General features: G+C 25.9%; 1 protein-coding gene across 1 annotated transcript in view; it reads right to left on the bottom strand.

The window, feature by feature from the left end:
* Nucleotides 1-3,430: 3,430 nt before the first annotated feature.
* LOC145833811 (nuclear pore complex protein Nup205-like) overlaps nucleotides 3,431-20,009 on the bottom strand; it is a 38,003-nt gene continuing 21,424 nt past the window's right edge. The window contains exons 25-43 of the mRNA XM_082941000.1: nucleotides 17,872-18,087; nucleotides 17,436-17,552; nucleotides 16,546-16,635; nucleotides 15,821-15,973; nucleotides 15,550-15,686; nucleotides 11,862-11,916; nucleotides 11,167-11,299; nucleotides 10,698-10,844; nucleotides 9,774-9,891; nucleotides 9,383-9,579; nucleotides 9,118-9,195; nucleotides 8,934-9,046; nucleotides 8,664-8,786; nucleotides 7,845-7,940; nucleotides 6,739-6,886; nucleotides 6,532-6,629; nucleotides 6,173-6,302; nucleotides 4,327-4,379; nucleotides 3,431-4,005 (exon numbers count right to left, since the gene is read on the bottom strand). Coding sequence (XP_082797126.1) covers nucleotides 3,856-4,005; nucleotides 4,327-4,379; nucleotides 6,173-6,302; nucleotides 6,532-6,629; nucleotides 6,739-6,886; nucleotides 7,845-7,940; nucleotides 8,664-8,786; nucleotides 8,934-9,046; nucleotides 9,118-9,195; nucleotides 9,383-9,579; nucleotides 9,774-9,891; nucleotides 10,698-10,844; nucleotides 11,167-11,299; nucleotides 11,862-11,916; nucleotides 15,550-15,686; nucleotides 15,821-15,973; nucleotides 16,546-16,635; nucleotides 17,436-17,552; nucleotides 17,872-18,087 — 2,352 coding nt within the window. The 3' untranslated portion in view covers nucleotides 3,431-3,855. The remainder of the gene's footprint in view (nucleotides 4,006-4,326; nucleotides 4,380-6,172; nucleotides 6,303-6,531; nucleotides 6,630-6,738; nucleotides 6,887-7,844; nucleotides 7,941-8,663; nucleotides 8,787-8,933; nucleotides 9,047-9,117; nucleotides 9,196-9,382; nucleotides 9,580-9,773; nucleotides 9,892-10,697; nucleotides 10,845-11,166; nucleotides 11,300-11,861; nucleotides 11,917-15,549; nucleotides 15,687-15,820; nucleotides 15,974-16,545; nucleotides 16,636-17,435; nucleotides 17,553-17,871; nucleotides 18,088-20,009) is intronic.

Raw genomic sequence — 20,009 nt, 5'->3', positions numbered from 1 at the left:
TAATTAAAGCTGCAGCCATTCTATTATTAATACTATAAGTCTTTTTTATTTTTACAAAACTTTTTAGTCTAAAATATAAAAAATTAAACTTAGAGTATGACAAATATTATAGTATTTTATTACATATAAGGAATTAAATAGCATTTATATTTAATACAAAATCAGTAAATAAACTTCATAATAATACAGTAAAAGCAGATTTTAATTTGCTTGTAAAACATTTCTGCTACTTTATATTGTTGAGTTTTATTACAAAGTTTTAAAATACTCGGTTTTGTCTTAACTCTGTTATGAAAATCATATTTAATTTTCTATTTTTAATCTTGCGAATAAAAAAAGGAGATTTTGGTAAAACAAATACATTTTCTAGGATTTTTAAAAAAAATTTTCTAAATTTTTTAAATAATATTGTTTATTATTTAGGAGTTAATTTCTTTTAGATGAAAAAGTAAAAAAAAAATACTTATTTACTTTTGATATAAAATAGACAACATTTTGAAAGTATGGGGCAATTGGGAGTAATTGGTGAAAGCGATGTTCTATTTACCTAATTATCATGGGCAACCCGTGGTCTCCAATATCTGTATTGAGACATTGGAGACCACGAGTTGCCTTAGCTTTAGAAATATTCTAATAGGAATCAGACGCCTAATCCATTAAAAAACGGAGCGAGAAAATAATTTAGATAATTACTAATCAATTTTTTAACGAGTTTAAAATTTTGACAATATCAATTGCGATAATGTTTATTTTGCGAAGTTTTACTATTATGTTAGTAAGAAAAATTGTATTTTGTTAAAGCAAGTCTACAATTGTATTACAAGTGTGTATTAGTGGTTTATTGAGTTTTATTTAAAGAGATGCTTGATGTAGAGAATGTTTTGCTAAAAAAACTAATTTATTTGCGGTTATTTGTACTTATACATTTATCTATGCATTTTAGTGCTTAGGTGCACAATTTTATTTGCGAAAGAGCATTATGTTTCTACTTCTAAGTGCACGATATATGTTGCAACTAACATAAGTCGCATATAGGCGAAAAATTTCGATCTTTTAAGTCAAGTGCACAATGATTTTTTGAAGATGTTGCTACTAACGTAGGTCGTCAGGGAACGCAGTATTTCAGTTCAAAATTGCAACCTATTAAGTCGCCAAAAAAGCGCAATTATTATTTTTTTTAAGCATAAAAACGTAAAATAAGAACTGCATTAGAATTTAGAATTACAACAGCAGAAAAGTTGTTTTCGATAACGTCTGAGTTTTAGTCTATAAAACAAATTTTCCTCTGTATTTACATCTACTAGTTTATTGTTTTGATGTGTTGAATGATTGATCTAAAATGTAGATTGTATTTTTTAAATCAGAATGTTGCTGAAGTTTAAAAAATATGTTTATATGAGTTTTTATTTTTCTAGTCGTAAAATGAAAAGTCATTTTCTAATTTTCATTACTCGTTTCAAGTTCTAGTACTAAACTGTGTTTAAGTTTTCCCTTCGAATAAAAACAAAAATAAATTCCCTCTAACTTTGGCAGTAGTATTTTATTAAAAAAATTGCTGCTTTTGCATCTTTGTGAACGTTGTTTGATACAAATAATTTTTTGTCGTTTATTAAGCACAGCTTTTAGGCACACCTAAAACCTTGCTACTACTTAAAAATTAGTATGTTGTTTCTAAGTACGACGATGGACAATAGAAGGTATAAACATTACGTGTTTCACTTTATTTAATGAAGTCACAATCAAAAATTCCTGCGGTCTTTGTTTTTAAAGTTAATCAATGTGATTGTTGCTAATTCTACAAAACCGGTTAGAAGACAGGAAACTGAAAAGTTTCCTAGAAAAATAAGATCGTTGTCCATACCAATGAAGATTGAAGTTTCACAACAAATCGTTCCTTCCCTTATTAACCACCGTGTCATTTTGTCGCTGTGCCAAAGTGACGCACCGTGTCGTTTTGTCGCTGTGCCAAAGTAACCCTCCGTGTCATTTTGTCGCCGTGCCAAAGTGACGCACCGTGTCATTTAGTCGCTGTGCCAAAATGACGCACCGTGTCATTTTGTCGCCGTGCCATTTTGTCGCTGTGTCATTCTGACCCGCTCCCCTTTAAGAAACCCTGCAGCGAAAGAATTTAAAAAGATAAAGTAGAGGGACAAAATATTAATAAGCGTAGAAAAAACTTAAAATTTAGTAAAACTGTGTTCAAAATAATACATAGATACTTTGTAGTAAAATCTTTTATTTAAACTTAAATCAGGTTTACTTAGAGAAAAAATCAAAATATGATTTGTTTATAATGTTGAGTCTCATCTTACGACAGGAAATTATAAAAACTAAAGTTATGATTAAAATTTATATATGAATGAACTTATTTTCTATTTCATGCTTTAAAAAAGTAAAGTTTGTTTTTACTTTAAGTCTATAAAACTAAACTGGCCTACAAAAGTCAATACCTTATAAATATGACTATAGAAGGCTGCTTCATCTAGCAAAAAACTAAAAAAGGTTTCTTATTATTACTTATTGAGAATATTATTTTACATAATCACCGATATTAAACAGGGTTTACACAAAATTTTTCATATGCTTTCAGAGTATTTAAATTGGCATAACTAACTTTGTAACTTAAATCCAAAGCACTCGTGTTTAGTAAACTTTTTAATTGTTTACTTGAGAACGATTAATTTTAATTAGTCTTATTACTTGAAATGCACGAAAATTGCCATTTTAAAACTTACAAAATTTTATCTAGTTAGAACAAAAAATAATTTGAATTTTGTAAGTTCATGCAAGTAGTAATATTTTAATTACTTGCACTTAAACTTTACTTGTAAGCCATTTGAATAATTGAGTTTTTGGGCACTCGGTTAGAGCCAAGCTTTTTTTCTATCAAAGCTTCAATTATATAATGTTAGTTACATTCATGAAGTATAGTTATTACAATTAATTAATAACAGTTTTTAGATCGAATTTATTTTTGCTGACTCGTAAACTTTCTTTTAAAAATGTTTGATTTTATAATTTCGTGTTAGATAATGAACCTAAATAAACAGTTAGCTTTTTAATAATTACTACTCTAAATTGTTTCAAAATATAACAATTATACTTTTGATTCTTAATTGCCTAATCTGATGAAAACAAAAGTTACACTCCTATCGTTAAGATTAGCGGTTTTGAACAAACTATTGCTCGATGAAAAATTTGCTAAATTCATAGTATAAATTGGGAATATTTTTAATGACCAGATATATTTTTTATGTGATAATAGTCAAGACTAATTAAAAAAAGTTGATGCTATACACCTTTTAATAACAATTTATATTGGTTTGTCGTATAAAATGAAGCCAAAGTAAAATTATGATTCCAAGTGTTTTATTAAAAATTTACTTTTCTTATGTTTATATTTTTGTTAAAAAGCAAACTGCTAGGTGGACTCAAACCAGATTTTTTAAATAAAAGTAATTAGTAAAGTTTTAAAGTTAGTTATATTAAGATACATAACATTTAGAACACTAAGGTAAAAAACGTAATACTATTATTTAGGCTTTATAAAAAACTCAAAAAATTCTAAAGGAAGTAAAAACAACTTCTAAGTAAAAATTTTGTATAAAACGAGCAGTAGAAATATATACCACAAACAAAAATTTAGACACAGAAAATACATAGAAAAATATACATAGAAGAATTGAATTTATATTAGTCTTTCAACTTTTATATTTCATCTTAAAAATACTTTTTATTTTACTCTGAGTATACAATATTCACATTTAAAATAATTCTGAGAGTTAAAAGCAAACTATACTTTTTAAAATCCTTAAAGATTTACCTACATATTACCTAATTAATATAAAAAATGAATTATTCAGATGTGTTTAATAATAACCGTTGAATGTTTCTAGTCAGTTTAGAAACTAGTGAAATTTTTCCCATCGAATTAGCAATTTTTATATCACTCAAACTTTTCAAAAACCCTCCACTTGTCAAGGTTCCATTGATCTCACGTTTGAACTAAAGAAAATGAAGTTTTGTTTCGATATTTTTTGGTATTATATGGAAAATATTAATAGATTTAATTCATTGTTTAATTTAAATGCTAAAAATTATTACAAGGTAAGGATACAAAACGTAGTAGTATTTAAATTTTTCTATAAAACCGTAGAAAATATTCACTCATATCCAAACTATGTTTTTTTGAATTTCGACAAACAATTTTTAAGAGTTGTTAATAATTTTAATGGATAAAAATTAACAGTACATTAAAATATTAAACCTAACAAAACTAAAGTTAAAAAAATCAAAATAAAACGACAACTAAAATTTATGTAAAACCTTCAAAAGCTCCAAGTTGGACTTGCTGTTCTTATTGACTGAAGTGATTTCATCTAAATATATAAATTTAATTAGTTCTAGGAACTGATTGTACAATTTTTAACGATATAAAACTATACTATATAAATCGGTTAAAAAATTCTATGAACATTTAATATAAGCTGTAATATAAATTACCGAGAGCAACAGTTAGAAGGTTTCTCAAACTTTTTATCAAATGGCCCCCTTCAACGAGATTACTCAAAAAATTACCATCAAAAACACCTAAGCCCTTTTTTTGTTTTTTGCTTTTCATCAGCAACTTTAGAATATCTAGTGTAAGTTTCAAATTATGACCTCATGGCCCCCTATGGCTGCTTTACTGCTCATGGCCCCCAAGGGGGGCCACTTCGCCCACTTTGTGAAACCCTGCGTTAGACTATCCTTTTTATTCAAATTTCAGTGAGTAATTTATAAATTACTATTGAAATCGTGAAAAAATACAGATTTAATTTTACTAGCTTCCTTTAATCGTACAAAACAAATCAAATTGTTTAAAAGAAGTATGTACTAAAAAACTAAATAATACTTTACTTTTGTTACTGTTTTTTTTTTCAAACAAAGTCTAATAAGAAAATTTACAATTCCAAAATCAAACTAATGTTTTACTTTTAATCAAACCAATACTTAGTAAAAAAAACTAATTAAAATTTCAAATTATTCACCTTTAAATTATCTCAATAGTAACAATCGAAGTTTACAACTTGCATCCAAGGAGAAACCAGATATTTATTGACTCACGAATTCATTTATAAAAAAATGTGTAAGTCATTTAATAAATAGTATAATTGAGATCCTCAGTTATAATAAACATCTGAAATCCAAAATTGTAAACTTTAGTAGATATTATTTTCAATGTAAAGTCAGAATCCGTATTTAATTTAGAAACTAAAAACTATTTGCCAGTGTTTACTTATTTTGTTATTTCATATCTGTTTGGTAAGTTTATTTAACAAGTCAGTAGAAAATATTTTATGGTATCATTCAAATTATATTTAAACATTTCACTGATGTTAACAGCTTTTTACTCAGTTTTAAACGCATTTTTGTAAACTCAAGTTTAAGCTTTTTTACATACAAAATTACCATTTACAACTTATCAGTAGATAAAATTTTTATTAACTTTTATTAACAAGCTACACTTACCTTTAAAACAATTTTTTACAAACTTCTTAAATACTCTAATTTTTAGTAGCCTTAAGCTTTTTTAACAGTTTTCATTAGTTTTTTATGTGTTGGAATATAATTTGTAGACTTAAGCTAAGCCTTAATATACTTTATATCTATTTTCAATTCAGATATTTATTATAATGGAGGATCTCATGAACATTATTTTTAACTGGGTGAAACATTGTTTTATACGTAAACTTGTAAAAATCTTCATTACAGAACATATTACACAATATAATTGACTAAGTGAAGTAAAATAATTAAAATTTATTTTCTTTAAATAAACTTAAACTATTAAAAACTATAAGTTATAATTGATAGAGAATTTACCAAAAGCAATAATTTATATTATAATCAATTATGTTTATTATTTTGGTTTAGTTAATGATAAAAATGTGTATTAAAGTTTTTATAATTTTAATTTATTTTTGATTGAAACATTTAATTTATTAGTTTGCATTTTTATCATTTGTTCAATAAAACCAATAAACGTTATTTTGTTGATAACTTATTTTTTTTATAATTGAAATCAGTAAAAACCACCAAAGGTTGGAAGCTAGTACTGGTGTATAATTGTATAACAAAGTATATGCTTAATTGTATGTTTTGTACTACTATAAAAAAGACTAGAATTTACTTGTATTTGTAGGAAACAAAATATTTCTTGGTTTGGAAGGTTGAAAGTCACAAGTTTTCATAATAAAGTAGTTCATGTGACTAAATAAAAGCAAAACTCCATTTTCGATTGTGTATAACGTGTTCTCGACCTATATTAAAGACAAAGACACAAGCTTTAATAAAAGATGAAAAAAAATCAAGAAGTTTAATATTTTAAAATTAAAAATACCTCGTTAAACTAATTGAGGTTTTAAATATTTTTTAAGTTGGAAAATTTTCGATTTTGAACTTGAACTTTTATTAAAGAAAACCAATACTTTAAGTATATGGAAAAAAAAAGATTCAAAATAAAAACTAAAAACACAAGACAAAAATTACCGTCTTTTTATTGAAGTTTTTATTCATTTCATGGTAGTTTTTCACAAGTTTCTTTAAAATTTGGACCAAAGTTCCAATACTTGCTGAAGCATGATGCTCTAAAAAATTAACATTAAATAAATTCAACAAACAAACTAACAGTAATTGCTTTAAATGCATTGAATTATACTTTTCTGAGTTTTAATACATCTTATCTAAATATACTACCTGTAACATTGTAGAACTGATTATCTAAGTTGAGATTCGGGGAAAAACAGAGATTATTCAAACCGTCAATTTTGTTTTGGTGATCCACACAAGAAATACGCAAATAGGTAAGGATGTTACTTCCAATATCGTCCATGAGATTGCTAATCTGAAGACATATCATACTTTTAACATTTGAAAAGTCTAATTAAGCTATTTTTCAAATTCTAAGTAATATAAAAACAACCAGTTTTTTTAAACTGAAAAAAGATAATTAAAAAAAAAGGTTATAAATAAAAATGTGTAATTGGTTCGGAGAATTTGTTGAAAAAATACTCAATTTCATTTAAAACTATGTTTACACTATTTTTTAAATCTAAAGTTATTGCTTTTTTTTTAACAAACTTCACCTTAATAAATAACTATAATCTGAGTTAAGAACACTTTTTTCATATTTTTAAGGAAAAAAAATGTTTTTAAACACCTAAAGACAAACTCTAAAAGATTTTTTCATTAAAATTAACTTCGTTTCATAATATTTTAGAACAATCTATCAAATAAACAAGTTATAAAAGTATAAATATTTAATTAGCAATCTTAGAAAGGTAAAATTCTAAAAGTTTAATAACTAGCTAAGTTTTCAAAATTTTAAACCAGTCTGAAATAATGGCATTTTAATTATTTTATATTTTTGGAATTACTATTTCTTTTAAAATTAAAAAAAATTACAATATGTTTTATAAATACTGGAAAACTTGAAATTTTATGAAAACGTCTGAAAACAAAAAGTTCAGTTCCTTTACATAAAAAGTAAAACAGATCAGTTACTCAAATAAAATCTTATATGTTTAAAAGAATATAAACTTATTTAGCTTTTTATGTACAATCTACTTATGACTTCGACAAAACTCCAACATGCTTTAATTATTTCATTTTATTCTAATTTTTAAATACCAATGATCAAAACATCAGTACTTGACAGCCTTAGTAGAAAAAAATTATTTCAAAGTTTATTCATATGAATCTAAACATTAAATATATTTATACAACCAAAGTAAAAAAAAAACTTGAAACATTTTTAGAGATGAATATTACAACAAGTTAGTATTTAAATAAATTAAATTTACTTTAGTAAAAAGCTCATTGTCGTTTGTGGAACATTTTAGCTTGTAAATTTCTTTATCATCCAGATAAACTTTTTCAATGCTAGCTGTCATTTGTCTCTGTTTAATAAAAAACAATAAATAACAATATTATAAATTTTGTGAACTAAGTAAGTAAATTTTGCTAATATAAAAGTAAGCATAAAAACAAGTTAAGGGCATAGGGGGGGCAAACACCCTTTTTTGGTTTTTGATCTTATTTTATATAGTTTTTACTAAGCTACAAAAAGCTTTTTACAGATTTTAAAAATTCAAAATAATTTTTGAGATATAGCCGTTCAAAGTCGGAGCCAACAATAGGTTCCTTATGGGAGGCGCAAACTAAAATGGCAAAAATAGACTACTTCACTAAAAATCTATCTTCTCCTACGTTTTTTGAGATAACTACCTCAAACTTTGAGGAAATGTTCCTTGATATATTTAAAAAATTTTGTCGGAAGGATTTTTTTAAAAATTAAAAAATAAAAATTTTATATAAAAATTAAACAAAAAAACTTTTTTTTTTTTGTTTTTTTGTTATAAAATTTTTATTTTTCAATTTTTTTAAATTCTGTTCCGACAGAATTTTCTAAATACTGCAAGGAACATTTCCTAAAAGTTTGAGGTAGTTATCTCAAAAAACGTAGGAGGAGATAGATTTTTAGTGAAATAATCTATTTTCGCCCCCCCCCCCCCCTATGCCCTTAAAGGTAAATACATTCTAAACAAATGTCTCCCAACTTGTTATAACCTGCAAATTTTGTTAAGTCAAATATAAACATACAATCGACCAAACAAACTAACCTGAATTCTGTTGAGAATAACGGATAGTTCGCAAACAATTTGTTCATCTGTTAACTTATTAAGTTTATTTGTGGTCGGCATTTGGCACAAAATTCCAGTGACAAGCTTCCATTCTTCTAATTGCTAAATTAAAACATACTTTGGTCAGATATAATCAAAAACAGCTTGATAAAAATAACACTGCAAAATCAGCGTTAATGAAAAGATACACTACTTATATTTAAGTTATAACAATTACAACAGTTGCAAACATTAAATCTGACAATCAACCTGTATATTAGTACAGTCAATTTCATTGTCAAGCACATAATCAATAAGGCATTCTCTGTGGGAAAGCAAAAACTTCAATACGCTCAAACTACAGTCTTCGTGTTGTCTTCCTCCTAGAAATGTTTAAATAATTGATTAAAATGAAAATTGAACTTTTCAATCTAATAACAGTTAAGAGTCTTACCAAGAGAACTAAGTAGCGAGGCACAAAACTTCAAACATGGAAAAACCAATTTTCTATAACTTTCCAATTTACTTTTGTCTAAAAAATATTGCATCAGTTAATTTATAAAAAAAAAAGTATAAGTAAAATGAAAAACACATGAGATGTTTTATTGTTTAATGTCAACTAAATTAAAAATTATTTGTAATTGTAACTTTTATTTTTCCAATAAGTTTTAAACTATAATTTATAATTATAATTTTCTAGCACATCATTATTTTCTGACCTGAAGTAATGAAAAGTCTTGATTGCAGAAATTTGCATTCCGACAAAATAACAAGCACTCCGGACTGAAGCATCTCTTTAGCGCCACTAGGTGTTGATGCAATGGAGCTTAGAAGGGACATTTGTTGTTCGAAGACGTACATGTGCTGTGGTGATGGAGAAAGCTCCAAACATATATATTCATCCGCATCAATTATGCTGTAGAAAAACACTTACAGCTGAACTATAATGATTTACACAAGTAAAAGTGTTTATTAACAAAATGTGATTAAAAAACGATCAAAAAAAGGTAATTGCCCTTACTTATGAAATAAGTCAACAATTTAAATTAGACCAAAAACATATAACAAAATGGTAATTGCAAGAGTCAACGTTTAAAATATAAAAAGTACCTTTTACATATGTGTGTGAGGTATCCATTTCTGTGAACAAACTGGAGCCAATTTCTGTGATTCAACTGGACAATAGCATCCATGCAAGCGAAGGATAAAGTGCGACAAACTATATTACCTACAATTTAAAGTAAATAACTGTTTTGACAATTTTAGGATAACTATAGCTAAACTAAGATAAAAACTGCAAGGGCCTGTGTATAATTTACCAAATTATACACAGGCCCTTGCAGCCAATTTATCATTCATTGTATAAAGTACCATTTTTTGTGGCTTATTTAACTTATTATATTACTAAATACTAGAATAGGGGTTACTAACGATTAACCAACCCACGGGCCAGATCCGGCCAGCCAACAAAATATCTTGACAACAAAAAACATTTTTAATCAATAATTATGTTCTTAACTTTTTTCAAAAATAGTATAATTTGATTTGTAGTTATTACATAAAATTAGGCTATTAAAATTTTTTTATGAGTAACAATAACATTACTATTTTTATTTAATTACGCTGCTTTTAAGAATTATTTTAAGAAGTCTAGCCAGCAAAAAAAAATATCTGGCCTGCAGATTGGAAAAATTCCCAACCGCTATATTAAGACTTAAAAAACGATTTAATAAAAATACACTTATAAATAAAAACTTATTTAAAAACAACCAACAAAGTTCTGCGATAATTCTTAAAATATTTACTAGTTTTTTTTATTCTAATAAAATAAAATTAATACTTGAACTATAACAACATTACACACCAAAAAAAAACTATGCATTTATGTACCATATAACTTGGAAATTTTAGCAATAAATAAAAAACGTGCTATGAATATGATGTAGACTTTTATTTTACAACAATTTATTTAAACATTCTAGTCTGATTTATGAAATAATCTTACTTTTGATAATAATATTACAAAAATCTCACCAGTGGAACCGTCTTTACATAGCAAAGTAATTAATGATTGGTTAATAAAGTCACATGCCTTTGTACGTAATTGTTTAGAATCCATTTGAGTTACATAATTGTTGTCTAAAGTGTTGTCTAACATTGTAACTTCGTCTGTACGTGTACCTGTTTTATTTTTTATTTTTTTTTAATTTCAGTACCTTGATGTACGTCCGAAACTATGAATACCCTGATTAAACACATTAGCTAAAGCTTAAAGAATTGGCTGTATGATTAATAGTTTTGAAAAAGTAAAAACATTTTATTTCTAAAATTAGGTACGAGATTTAAGTGTTATCAAACATAAAAAATAACTATAAGCAGTACTTTAACAGAATAAAATTACTCATTTTATAGGTCGAATTAAAATAACAAATTTCTTTAAAGTTTGTTATTTTGATATCAAGATTTGTTATTTGTTAATAAAATAAGATTAAATGAAATTCACTGTTTAGATTTTCGTCAGTGCAGTTATAAGCGCAAAGTTGAAGATAAGAAAGCAATGCTGCGTACAAGTAGATTCTTGTGGATTCTCTTGTATTTTCACTTGACATCCATCTTACAGTTCCTTCCATGATTGTCTGCAGCATAATTTTTGTTCACTTTTTAGAAACAAGAATAGGTTTTTTAATTAAAAATAATACTTAAATCAACTAATTTGTTTTAAATTAGCTATTTTTATCAAAAAAACAAACCTAAACAGTTTTTGCTTTTACCATGTAGTATACATACCATATTTTCTATTTTTGAGTCAGTTCAACATATTTTGGATGTTTTTTTCAATAAGCTAATGACTTATATAAATACCAAAGCAATAAAAATTGTACAAATTTGCTACATGTACTTTAAAAATAAATACCCTTTAAACGCTCACTAGTATTTTAAAATAGTTCTTGCTTGATATGTATCACATAGTAACATTGGATTGTTCTAGTCAGTTGAAATAATTTTTAACGTCAAACTGCCGATTTAATTTATTTAACAATAAACATTTGAAAAAAAAAAGTACAACATTAAAAATTAATTTGTTCAATTGTTCTTTAACAACTTTTATATCGAAATATTTGAACAATATTTTCTTAAAGTTACCTTCGTAAAAAAATTCAATAAGTAAAATAATTAAACCAATCGAAAAAGGAATACCTTTAACGACGAAAGTACACTTGGCTTCAGAGTTGTTTGTTCTGGATCGGTACCCCTAAAATTAATAGAAATATTTGAAAGTACTTTTGGTTTTAAATAGAAAAATCAAATAAAGAGTAGTTCCGGAAAACTAGTTTATACAAAATAAAAGCAATATTAGGTGGAGATACTTCTATTAAAATCACTATTTGCAACATTAATTAAAAAAATAAACAGTTTTAGAAGTTAGCATTGAGCCTGTACCTAAGATGGTTTACTATCATTTCTAACTCGCTATCATTTCTAACCTGATCATTTCTAACCCGATCACTTCTAACCCGATCATTTCTAACCCGATCATTTCTAACCCGATCACTTCTAACCTGATCACTTCTAATCCGATCACTTCTAACCCGATCACTTCTAACCCGATCATTTCTAACCCGATCACTTCTAATCCGATCATTTCTAACCCGATCATTTCTAACCTGATCACTTCTAACCCGATCACTTTTAACCCGATCACTTCTAACCCGATCATTTCTAACCTTATCATTTCTAACCCGATCAATTCTAACCCGATCACTTCTAACCTGATCATTTCTAACCCGATCAATTCTAACCCGATCACTTCTAACACAATCATTTCTAACAAGATCATTTCTAAACCTATCACTTCTAACCCAATTAATACCGATCATTTCTAACCCGATCATTTCTAACCCGATCATTTCTAACCCGATCGTTTCTAACCCGATCATATCTAACCCGAAGTTTATTTAGCGGATCTGTATTAATATATTACTTTTTATTTAAGATAAGGATTTGTTTTAAAAACAAAATAATCTCAACAAAATTTTTTTTTTGTGAAGTTTAGTTTATTTTGTTAAAAATAAACCTAATATTCAGATAGCTTTTTTTAGAATTAAATTGTTAATATTAATTGGTTTATTTATTGTTTTGACAATAAGATTTAAAATCGGATTTTTGATTAAGTGCAGTAAATTATTTTTAAACAGCATTAGGAAAAGTATAAGTCTTTTGTATTCTAAGGATTAAATATTAAGTTTTGATAGTCGTCAATGTAAGAAATATAATGAGTATCGCAGCGGTTAAAGTCTATTCTGTACTTTCTTTTGAAATGATTCTATATGGTTAATATATATTTTAAAGTGTAGAAACCAGATTACTAATTTGCCTCCAAATTCAGGGAGAATTTATATGAAATACAACTTTTTGAAAATATTAATATCAGCGTTTATGAAACTTTAACTAATACAGTTAATAAAATTTAGTAATTATAATTAGAATGGTAGTTTCATTTAAAATTAAAATCATTAAATTCTAAGTTCTTTAAACGAAAGTGTTTACTGTTTAATACAAAGCCAAAAGTAGAGGTAGAAGGTTTTTAAATACTCAGAACTTGTCTTTTACTCGAACTTTGATTTAATTTTAATTCTTGAATCAACTGGTAAATTGTATATAAAGATTAACTGTAATTAAGTTATAATTAATTATAAAAATCTTAACTATGAAAGTTTAGTTTCGAAAACTTATTATTACGCATTTTTCTTTTTCTTTTGAAATAAAGTTTATGTAGGGCATATAAATTTACATTTTTCATAAAAATTTAAAAGTTTTCAAAATTTAAAATAGCAAAAACACGATTATTCTCACGATTATTAGTAAATATTTCTAAAATAATTTTATTGATATCTATTAAAAATTATTGTTTTACAGGTTTTCAAAAACACAAAAACTTTAGATTTTTTAGCGATCATTGATATGAAATGTAAGTATAAATTATTAGAGTAAACTATATAACTTAAAAACTTATAACAAAATAATAAAACTATTTTGTATTGTGAAACGTACAATATAGGTTTCAATTTTTAATAAAGAAAAAACTTATCATATTTATAGAAATTTAGAGGTGCAAAAAACCACCGAGAATAAAGTCAATAGACTGCAAGCTGGCTTTAAAGTAATTAATAAAATATAAATATGTTTTGTGTAATAATCGTCTGGAAAAAAATTTGATTAAAAGAAACAAAGAACTTAATGGAGTTTTTATAAAATTCTGCTCCTAATTATACTTAATTTAACTATAGTTAATTTATTATTTTATTTCAAAATGTTTTATTTTTAATACTTATTTTGGTTTTACTTTCGTTATTTTAACTGCTTATAACAAAGTAATTTTAAAGAAATTTTTGTCAATTAAAGTACTAATTTAAGTCGCAATTAAAACATAAGCGAGATTTAATTACCCTCGAACTTTTTATACAAACAAACTTGTCTTTTTAACTATTAGTGTTAAACTTTTTTTTTGTTCTAAAACTAAGTAGGAATTTATTAATGATGTGAAATCTAGACGGTCAATCGACATAACAACTTTTGCGGTTTAGTTATATTAAGTAACTGTTTTAATAGCTAGTTTCTATTAAAAATAAGGCTTTTCCACTTAATAAAACAAAAGTTTTTAACTTTTCCTAATATTTGTTTGAATTCAATTATCTTAATAGGCCTATGCAAGTTGCATAACAATATGTATAAGTTATTAAGATGAAACTTAAAACTACCCTACTATAAAAGGTTAATACTTTAGTAAGCAATAATAAAACATACATCAGACTTTCAATGTAGTTTTTAAACCGTAATATAAAAGTTTTTGTAACTGAATATTACAATTGTAAGAGTTTACTTTTTAAAACTTGCTAATGTTAAAACTATTGTAGTCACGTTAATTACAATAAAATCCAATTAAAATATAATTATCACTGCCTATTTTAAAAACTTACAAATAGAGTTCAAAATACTTTAAATTAAACAATTTAGTAAATTGTATATGATTAACAAAAAAGGTCTCTTAAAGTGCATTGAAAAAACAAAAAAATAATTGAAAAAAACTAAAATTATGTATAGGTAAAAAAAAAAAATAATGAGGTAATAAAAATATATTAAGATTATGTTAAGGTAATACTAAAGTTAAAATTTATATTAAATTTACGTAACACATTTAAATCATTATGTTTTAAAGTAATAAATTTTTTTTTTTTTTTTATTTTTTTAATAACTTCATACAGACTAGTTTGTTTTTGTATGAAATCCAGATAAAAAAATTAAAACGTGACATAAGTAAAATGGGTAAGAAGCGATCGGGTTAGAAATGATCGGGTTAGAAGTGATCGGGTTAGAAATGATTGGGTTAGAAATGATCAGGTTAAATTGGGTTAGAAGTGAGCGGGTTAGAAATGATCTTGTTAGAAATGATCGGGTTAGAAGTGATCGGGTTAGAAATGATCGGGTTTGAAATGATCGGGTTAGAATTGATCGGGTTAGAAGTGATCGGGTTAGAAGTGATCAGGTTAGAAGTGATCGGGTTAGAAATGATCGGGTTAGAAGTGATCGGGTTAGAAATGATCGGGTTAGAAGTGATCGGGTTAGAAGTGATCGGGTTAGAAATGATCGGGTTAGAAGTGATCGGGTTAGTTATGATCGGGTTAGAAATGATCGGGTTAGAAGTGATCGGGTTAGAAGTGATCGGGTTAGAAGTGATCGGGTTAGAAGTGATCGGGTTAGAAATGATCGGGTTAGAAGTGATCGGGTTAGAAGTGATCGGGTTAGAAGTGATCGGGTTAGAAATGATAGCGGGTTAGAAATGATTGGCTCCCACCTAAGATATTATACAAAATATTCAAGACCTTACCCGTACAGACTGTTAAATGAAGTAAAAATGGCCAGAAGGGAAGTGGCGAAGACAGATAGCAGTTCACTGTCAATATTTCCCGTGGTAATTGCCTTCTGCATTTTCCCAACAATTGTCGTTCCTACGCTTAACAACATCTGTTAAAAGAGCGTAAATTATTAGAACTATGTTAAAACCTCTACTATACTTATTAATGCTGTAAACAATAGAAAAAATCCATTTGTCAATTTTCATATTTTTTTAAATTTTCTAGCTTTGAAAAAATACATACTTGTTCAAACTGTTCTTTAGTCATTAAGAGATCGTTGTTATTGTTGGCTTGTATAGATATTTCTAAAATTTCCTTCCAAGCATTGAGATATGAAAGCTTGGCGTAGATCGTTTCTCTGACGTGGTTTCGCTCTACAACACTTTTCAAAATCACCTGTTTTTTATATTACAATACATTTTGTCTAGACTTAAAATTTTTAATGAAATTGTTGTAAACTGATTTTGAACTTCAAAAAGATTTTTTATTATATTTTTTGAAGTGTTTTATTTAAAGTATATCAGACTCTTTTTACTTTAATAAACTACCTCAAATTCTAAAGATATTACAATTTGTAAAAAAAAAACATTTTTATATTTATTCGAAAAAATATAGAACAGTGTGTCTAAACTTTACAATTTTGAATTTTTTTTTTTGACTTTAGTAAGTTTCATCATGACATTAAATTGCTCGAAACAGAATTTATCAGAACAAAAACTAATCAAAAATTGTTATTAAACTAACAATCATCCAAAAAGTTTAGTTCTTTATATATGAAGATGATAACAAATCTTAGTTTTATTATCATAAAATTTTGTAAAATACAGCATTAAATTTTAGAGATCCAAACAAGCAGAGCCCATTGGAAAATCAAAACAACTGTTTTTGTACGCGAGGTGAATATTCAAACTTTATTTATACTGCCTCGTTTCAGGAGTGATAAAATTATTAGATAAGTTAAAAAATACCTCAACATCTTGCTGTGCCATAGTTTTTCTATTGAGATCATCAGTGTGTTTTATTGTGCTAACGTTTGACTCCAATATTGCATGAAGTTTCTGATTGAACAAAAATAAAATTTTATACTATTTGTTTTGTTGAATTATAATAACTTATTTTTGAGAAACTTATACACATAAAACTTAAGGCCATAGGGGGTAAAACACTTTAAAAAAAAATAACTTTGGCTTTTATATGAAAGATTTAAATACAAACTACAAGCCGGTTTTTATAAAATTCAAAAAAATCATTTAACTTTTGAGATATTTTATTTTTTGTAAAAAGTTTCCGATACAAACGTATGGACCGCAAATTTTTTGGGGTCAATTTTCTCGGAAATTTTAAAATTCACTAGAAATCTATCTCCTCCTTCATTTTTCAAGCAATCTTCTACAAATTTTCAGGAAATGTTCCTTATATTAAAAGGAAAAAACGGAACTTTAGAATATTACTAATTTTAAAAATAAAAATTTTATCACAAATATTAAAATAAAAAGTGTTTTTTTTTTCAAAAAAAAAAAATTTTTTCAAATATTTTTTTAAATTTCAAAGTAACCTTTTTTGTTATTGTATAAAGATTAATCTGTGAAAGTTTGAAGAAAATTGCTTGAAAAATGAAGGAGGAGATAGATTTTGAATAAAATAGTCTTTTTTCGCTGTTTTAGTTTTCCCTTCTCATAGGGAACCTGTTATGCGGCCCGACTTTGACTGGTCATATCTCAAAAAATAATTCGAATTTTTTAAAACGATAAAAAGCATCTTGAAGCTTAGAAAAGACTGTATAAAATAAGATCAACATTTATGGTCTTAAACAAGATTTTAGAAACCATCGAGTTTATATTTAAATAGATATGTGTACCTTTATATCACAGTAAGGCAAACCGTCATCTAGTGCTGATTTAGTTTCACATTTACTAATTGCTTGTTCAACTACAGATGGAATAAATTGTTCTAATTGAAGTGTTTCAGCATGCATCTGAATTAATATACTAGCATTGTTATTTTATAGTTTTCACATTATTACACAAAAAAAAACACTCTAAATAAAATAAATTTAACGAGTGCTGAAAAGACATAAAAAACTTTATAAACTGCAGTTTATTTTTTTATCAAAAATCATCAAATAGTCATGTTTTCTTTGGAATAATAAAAAAAGCAAAAGCAATATAAAAAAAAGTCCTTAATCTCAAATGATTTAATATAAATATTTTTAAAAGTTGGTGATTTTCTATAAAATAAAAAGACTAAGTTTGACAGCTATCAAAGTAATATTTCAATTATAGTATATAACTCACTTTGTCAAAAGAAATATTATCCATTATCTTCAAAAAATTCATCATCTGTTTTTGATTATTGCTAGTTGCATCAAGAAACGAAGATGAGTTATCCAACACTGATTGCTCTAGTCTTGACTTTGTCATCCATGTTGTGTTGTTGAAATATGATGTCATATTAGAATTTTCCATCCTGCTATTTATCGTTAGCTTCCCATTGCTAGTGTTAAAGAGGAGCTATAATGTAAACAACAAATATAAGTTTACCTGTCTTAATTAAATAAAAAACAGACAAAAAACATTAACACTTTTCTACCTGCACGTAATGCGACTTTTATGTAAAAAAATAGTTATTAAGTTATCAAAACGTTGTAATAACTTTATTTTATCAAAATAAAAACTTTGTAAATAATTTTGACTCGGATGTTATCAAAACGGCAAGTATTTAATCAATTGTTTTAAATACCGTAATCTTATATTCTAAATCAGGGGTCGCAGACTGCGGCCCGCGAGCATGTAAATGTGGCCCGTCAATAAAAAAAATTATTTAACTTTTTTTTTTCTGTAAAAATGCTGTATTTGATTAACTTCTTTTTAAGTATTTGGATATATTTAAAAACATTTGCTGCTAAGACTTAAAACTGCAAAAAGACAGACTAGCATTCTAGCAATGTTTTTTCTTCTTTCAGAGAATAACTTCATTTTTATAATAGCAACAACTGAACCAAAACAAGAATTTAAAAGTACTTTAATTTAGTTAGCTAGCATTGAAATGCTAAAAAAAAAGTAAATATAAATGTTTTCCGTTGTGTACAAAAGAAATACACAGTAATTAACTAAAATATCATATCTGTATAAGTTAGGTATTTTTAAATGTGTAGTTTATAACTAAGTATCATTACAGATGTTTTATCACTATACATTAAACTTAAGTGTACACAGAAAAAATTTAAATACTATATCAATAAAACATAAGGTAAAATTTTTTATTTATTTTGAAATTTTTGGTTTTATTTTTTTTTTTATCTAAAAAAACTTTTTGTGCACATTAAATTAATTCCAATACACACAAATGTGCACAGATACTCATTTTCAGATTTTTAACTTTTATTTAATTTAGGTAAAATTTAGTTTAAGCACTTTTTTTTAGATATAGATGTATATCGCTATCTATATCTATTATGTTTAAATGAGCACATAGACATATAAAACACAAAAATAATTAGACATAAGATAAAACAGTCCTGTATTAAGAATACATTCTTTTATATTTCTTTTTAAATTAAGTTAATTCTTATACATTACACATTAATATACACAAGTGTTATTATTTGCAATTACCTATCTAATGTATTCTTTATTTAAAATATCAAATTCAATGGCATATGTCATGACTTCTAAACAATAAAAAATACTCTAGTTATATAAGAAAAACCACATTGAAAAAAAAAACCACAAAAATAAATTAGTTTCTTTTATAGATATAACTAAGTGTCTATTTTTATTTATTATACCAACTTTTTTTCTGTAGTTTTTTTGTAAAAAAAAACTTTTACTGTGTAGTTAGACCGATGACTTATTTCAAACAATTTGAAAAACGTTTCATTTCTAAAGTATTTTGTATTATGGTCAAGCCTCTCTGACCAACATAGCTATTACAGACTTATTTGAATTTTTTTAAAGTTTGACCAGGAAAGAAAAAAAAAGTACACTTTATGAATCCGAAGTAGAAAAATAAATGAAAACCTTTTTTTTTAATATAATTATTTGTTGCATCACTGTGTTTGTTATTATAGTTTAGTTGTTGTTTATCTAGTACATTTTTTTCAAACACAGAATCATAGCTTATTTAGGCTCACTAATACTTTTACAGAGTTAAGTGGAAACCTTACAAAATTAAATTGTGATAAAAAGTCTAAAGTTAAGTAAACTTATGTATTATGACTAAGGTATTTCAGTCAATGTTAAATTTTAGACTAAAAAGTGATGAAAATTTCAATAGGCATTATATGTGTAGCTAAAAGTGATTAAAACTAAAACAAAACAAAAATACTAAAACTAAAACTGTGGCCCGCGAAAATTTTGAAGCTTAAAATTTGGCCCACGAGGACCATTAGCCTACCGATCCCTGATCTAGATCCCTCAAAGATATAATTTTG

Source organism: Thalia democratica, chromosome 4, assembly GCF_965202585.1.
Source record: "Thalia democratica chromosome 4, ktThaDemo2.hap1.1, whole genome shotgun sequence".
Classification (NCBI taxonomy): domain Eukaryota; kingdom Metazoa; phylum Chordata; class Thaliacea; order Salpida; family Salpidae; genus Thalia; species Thalia democratica.
This window is presented reverse-complemented; position numbering and strand designations above follow the sequence as displayed.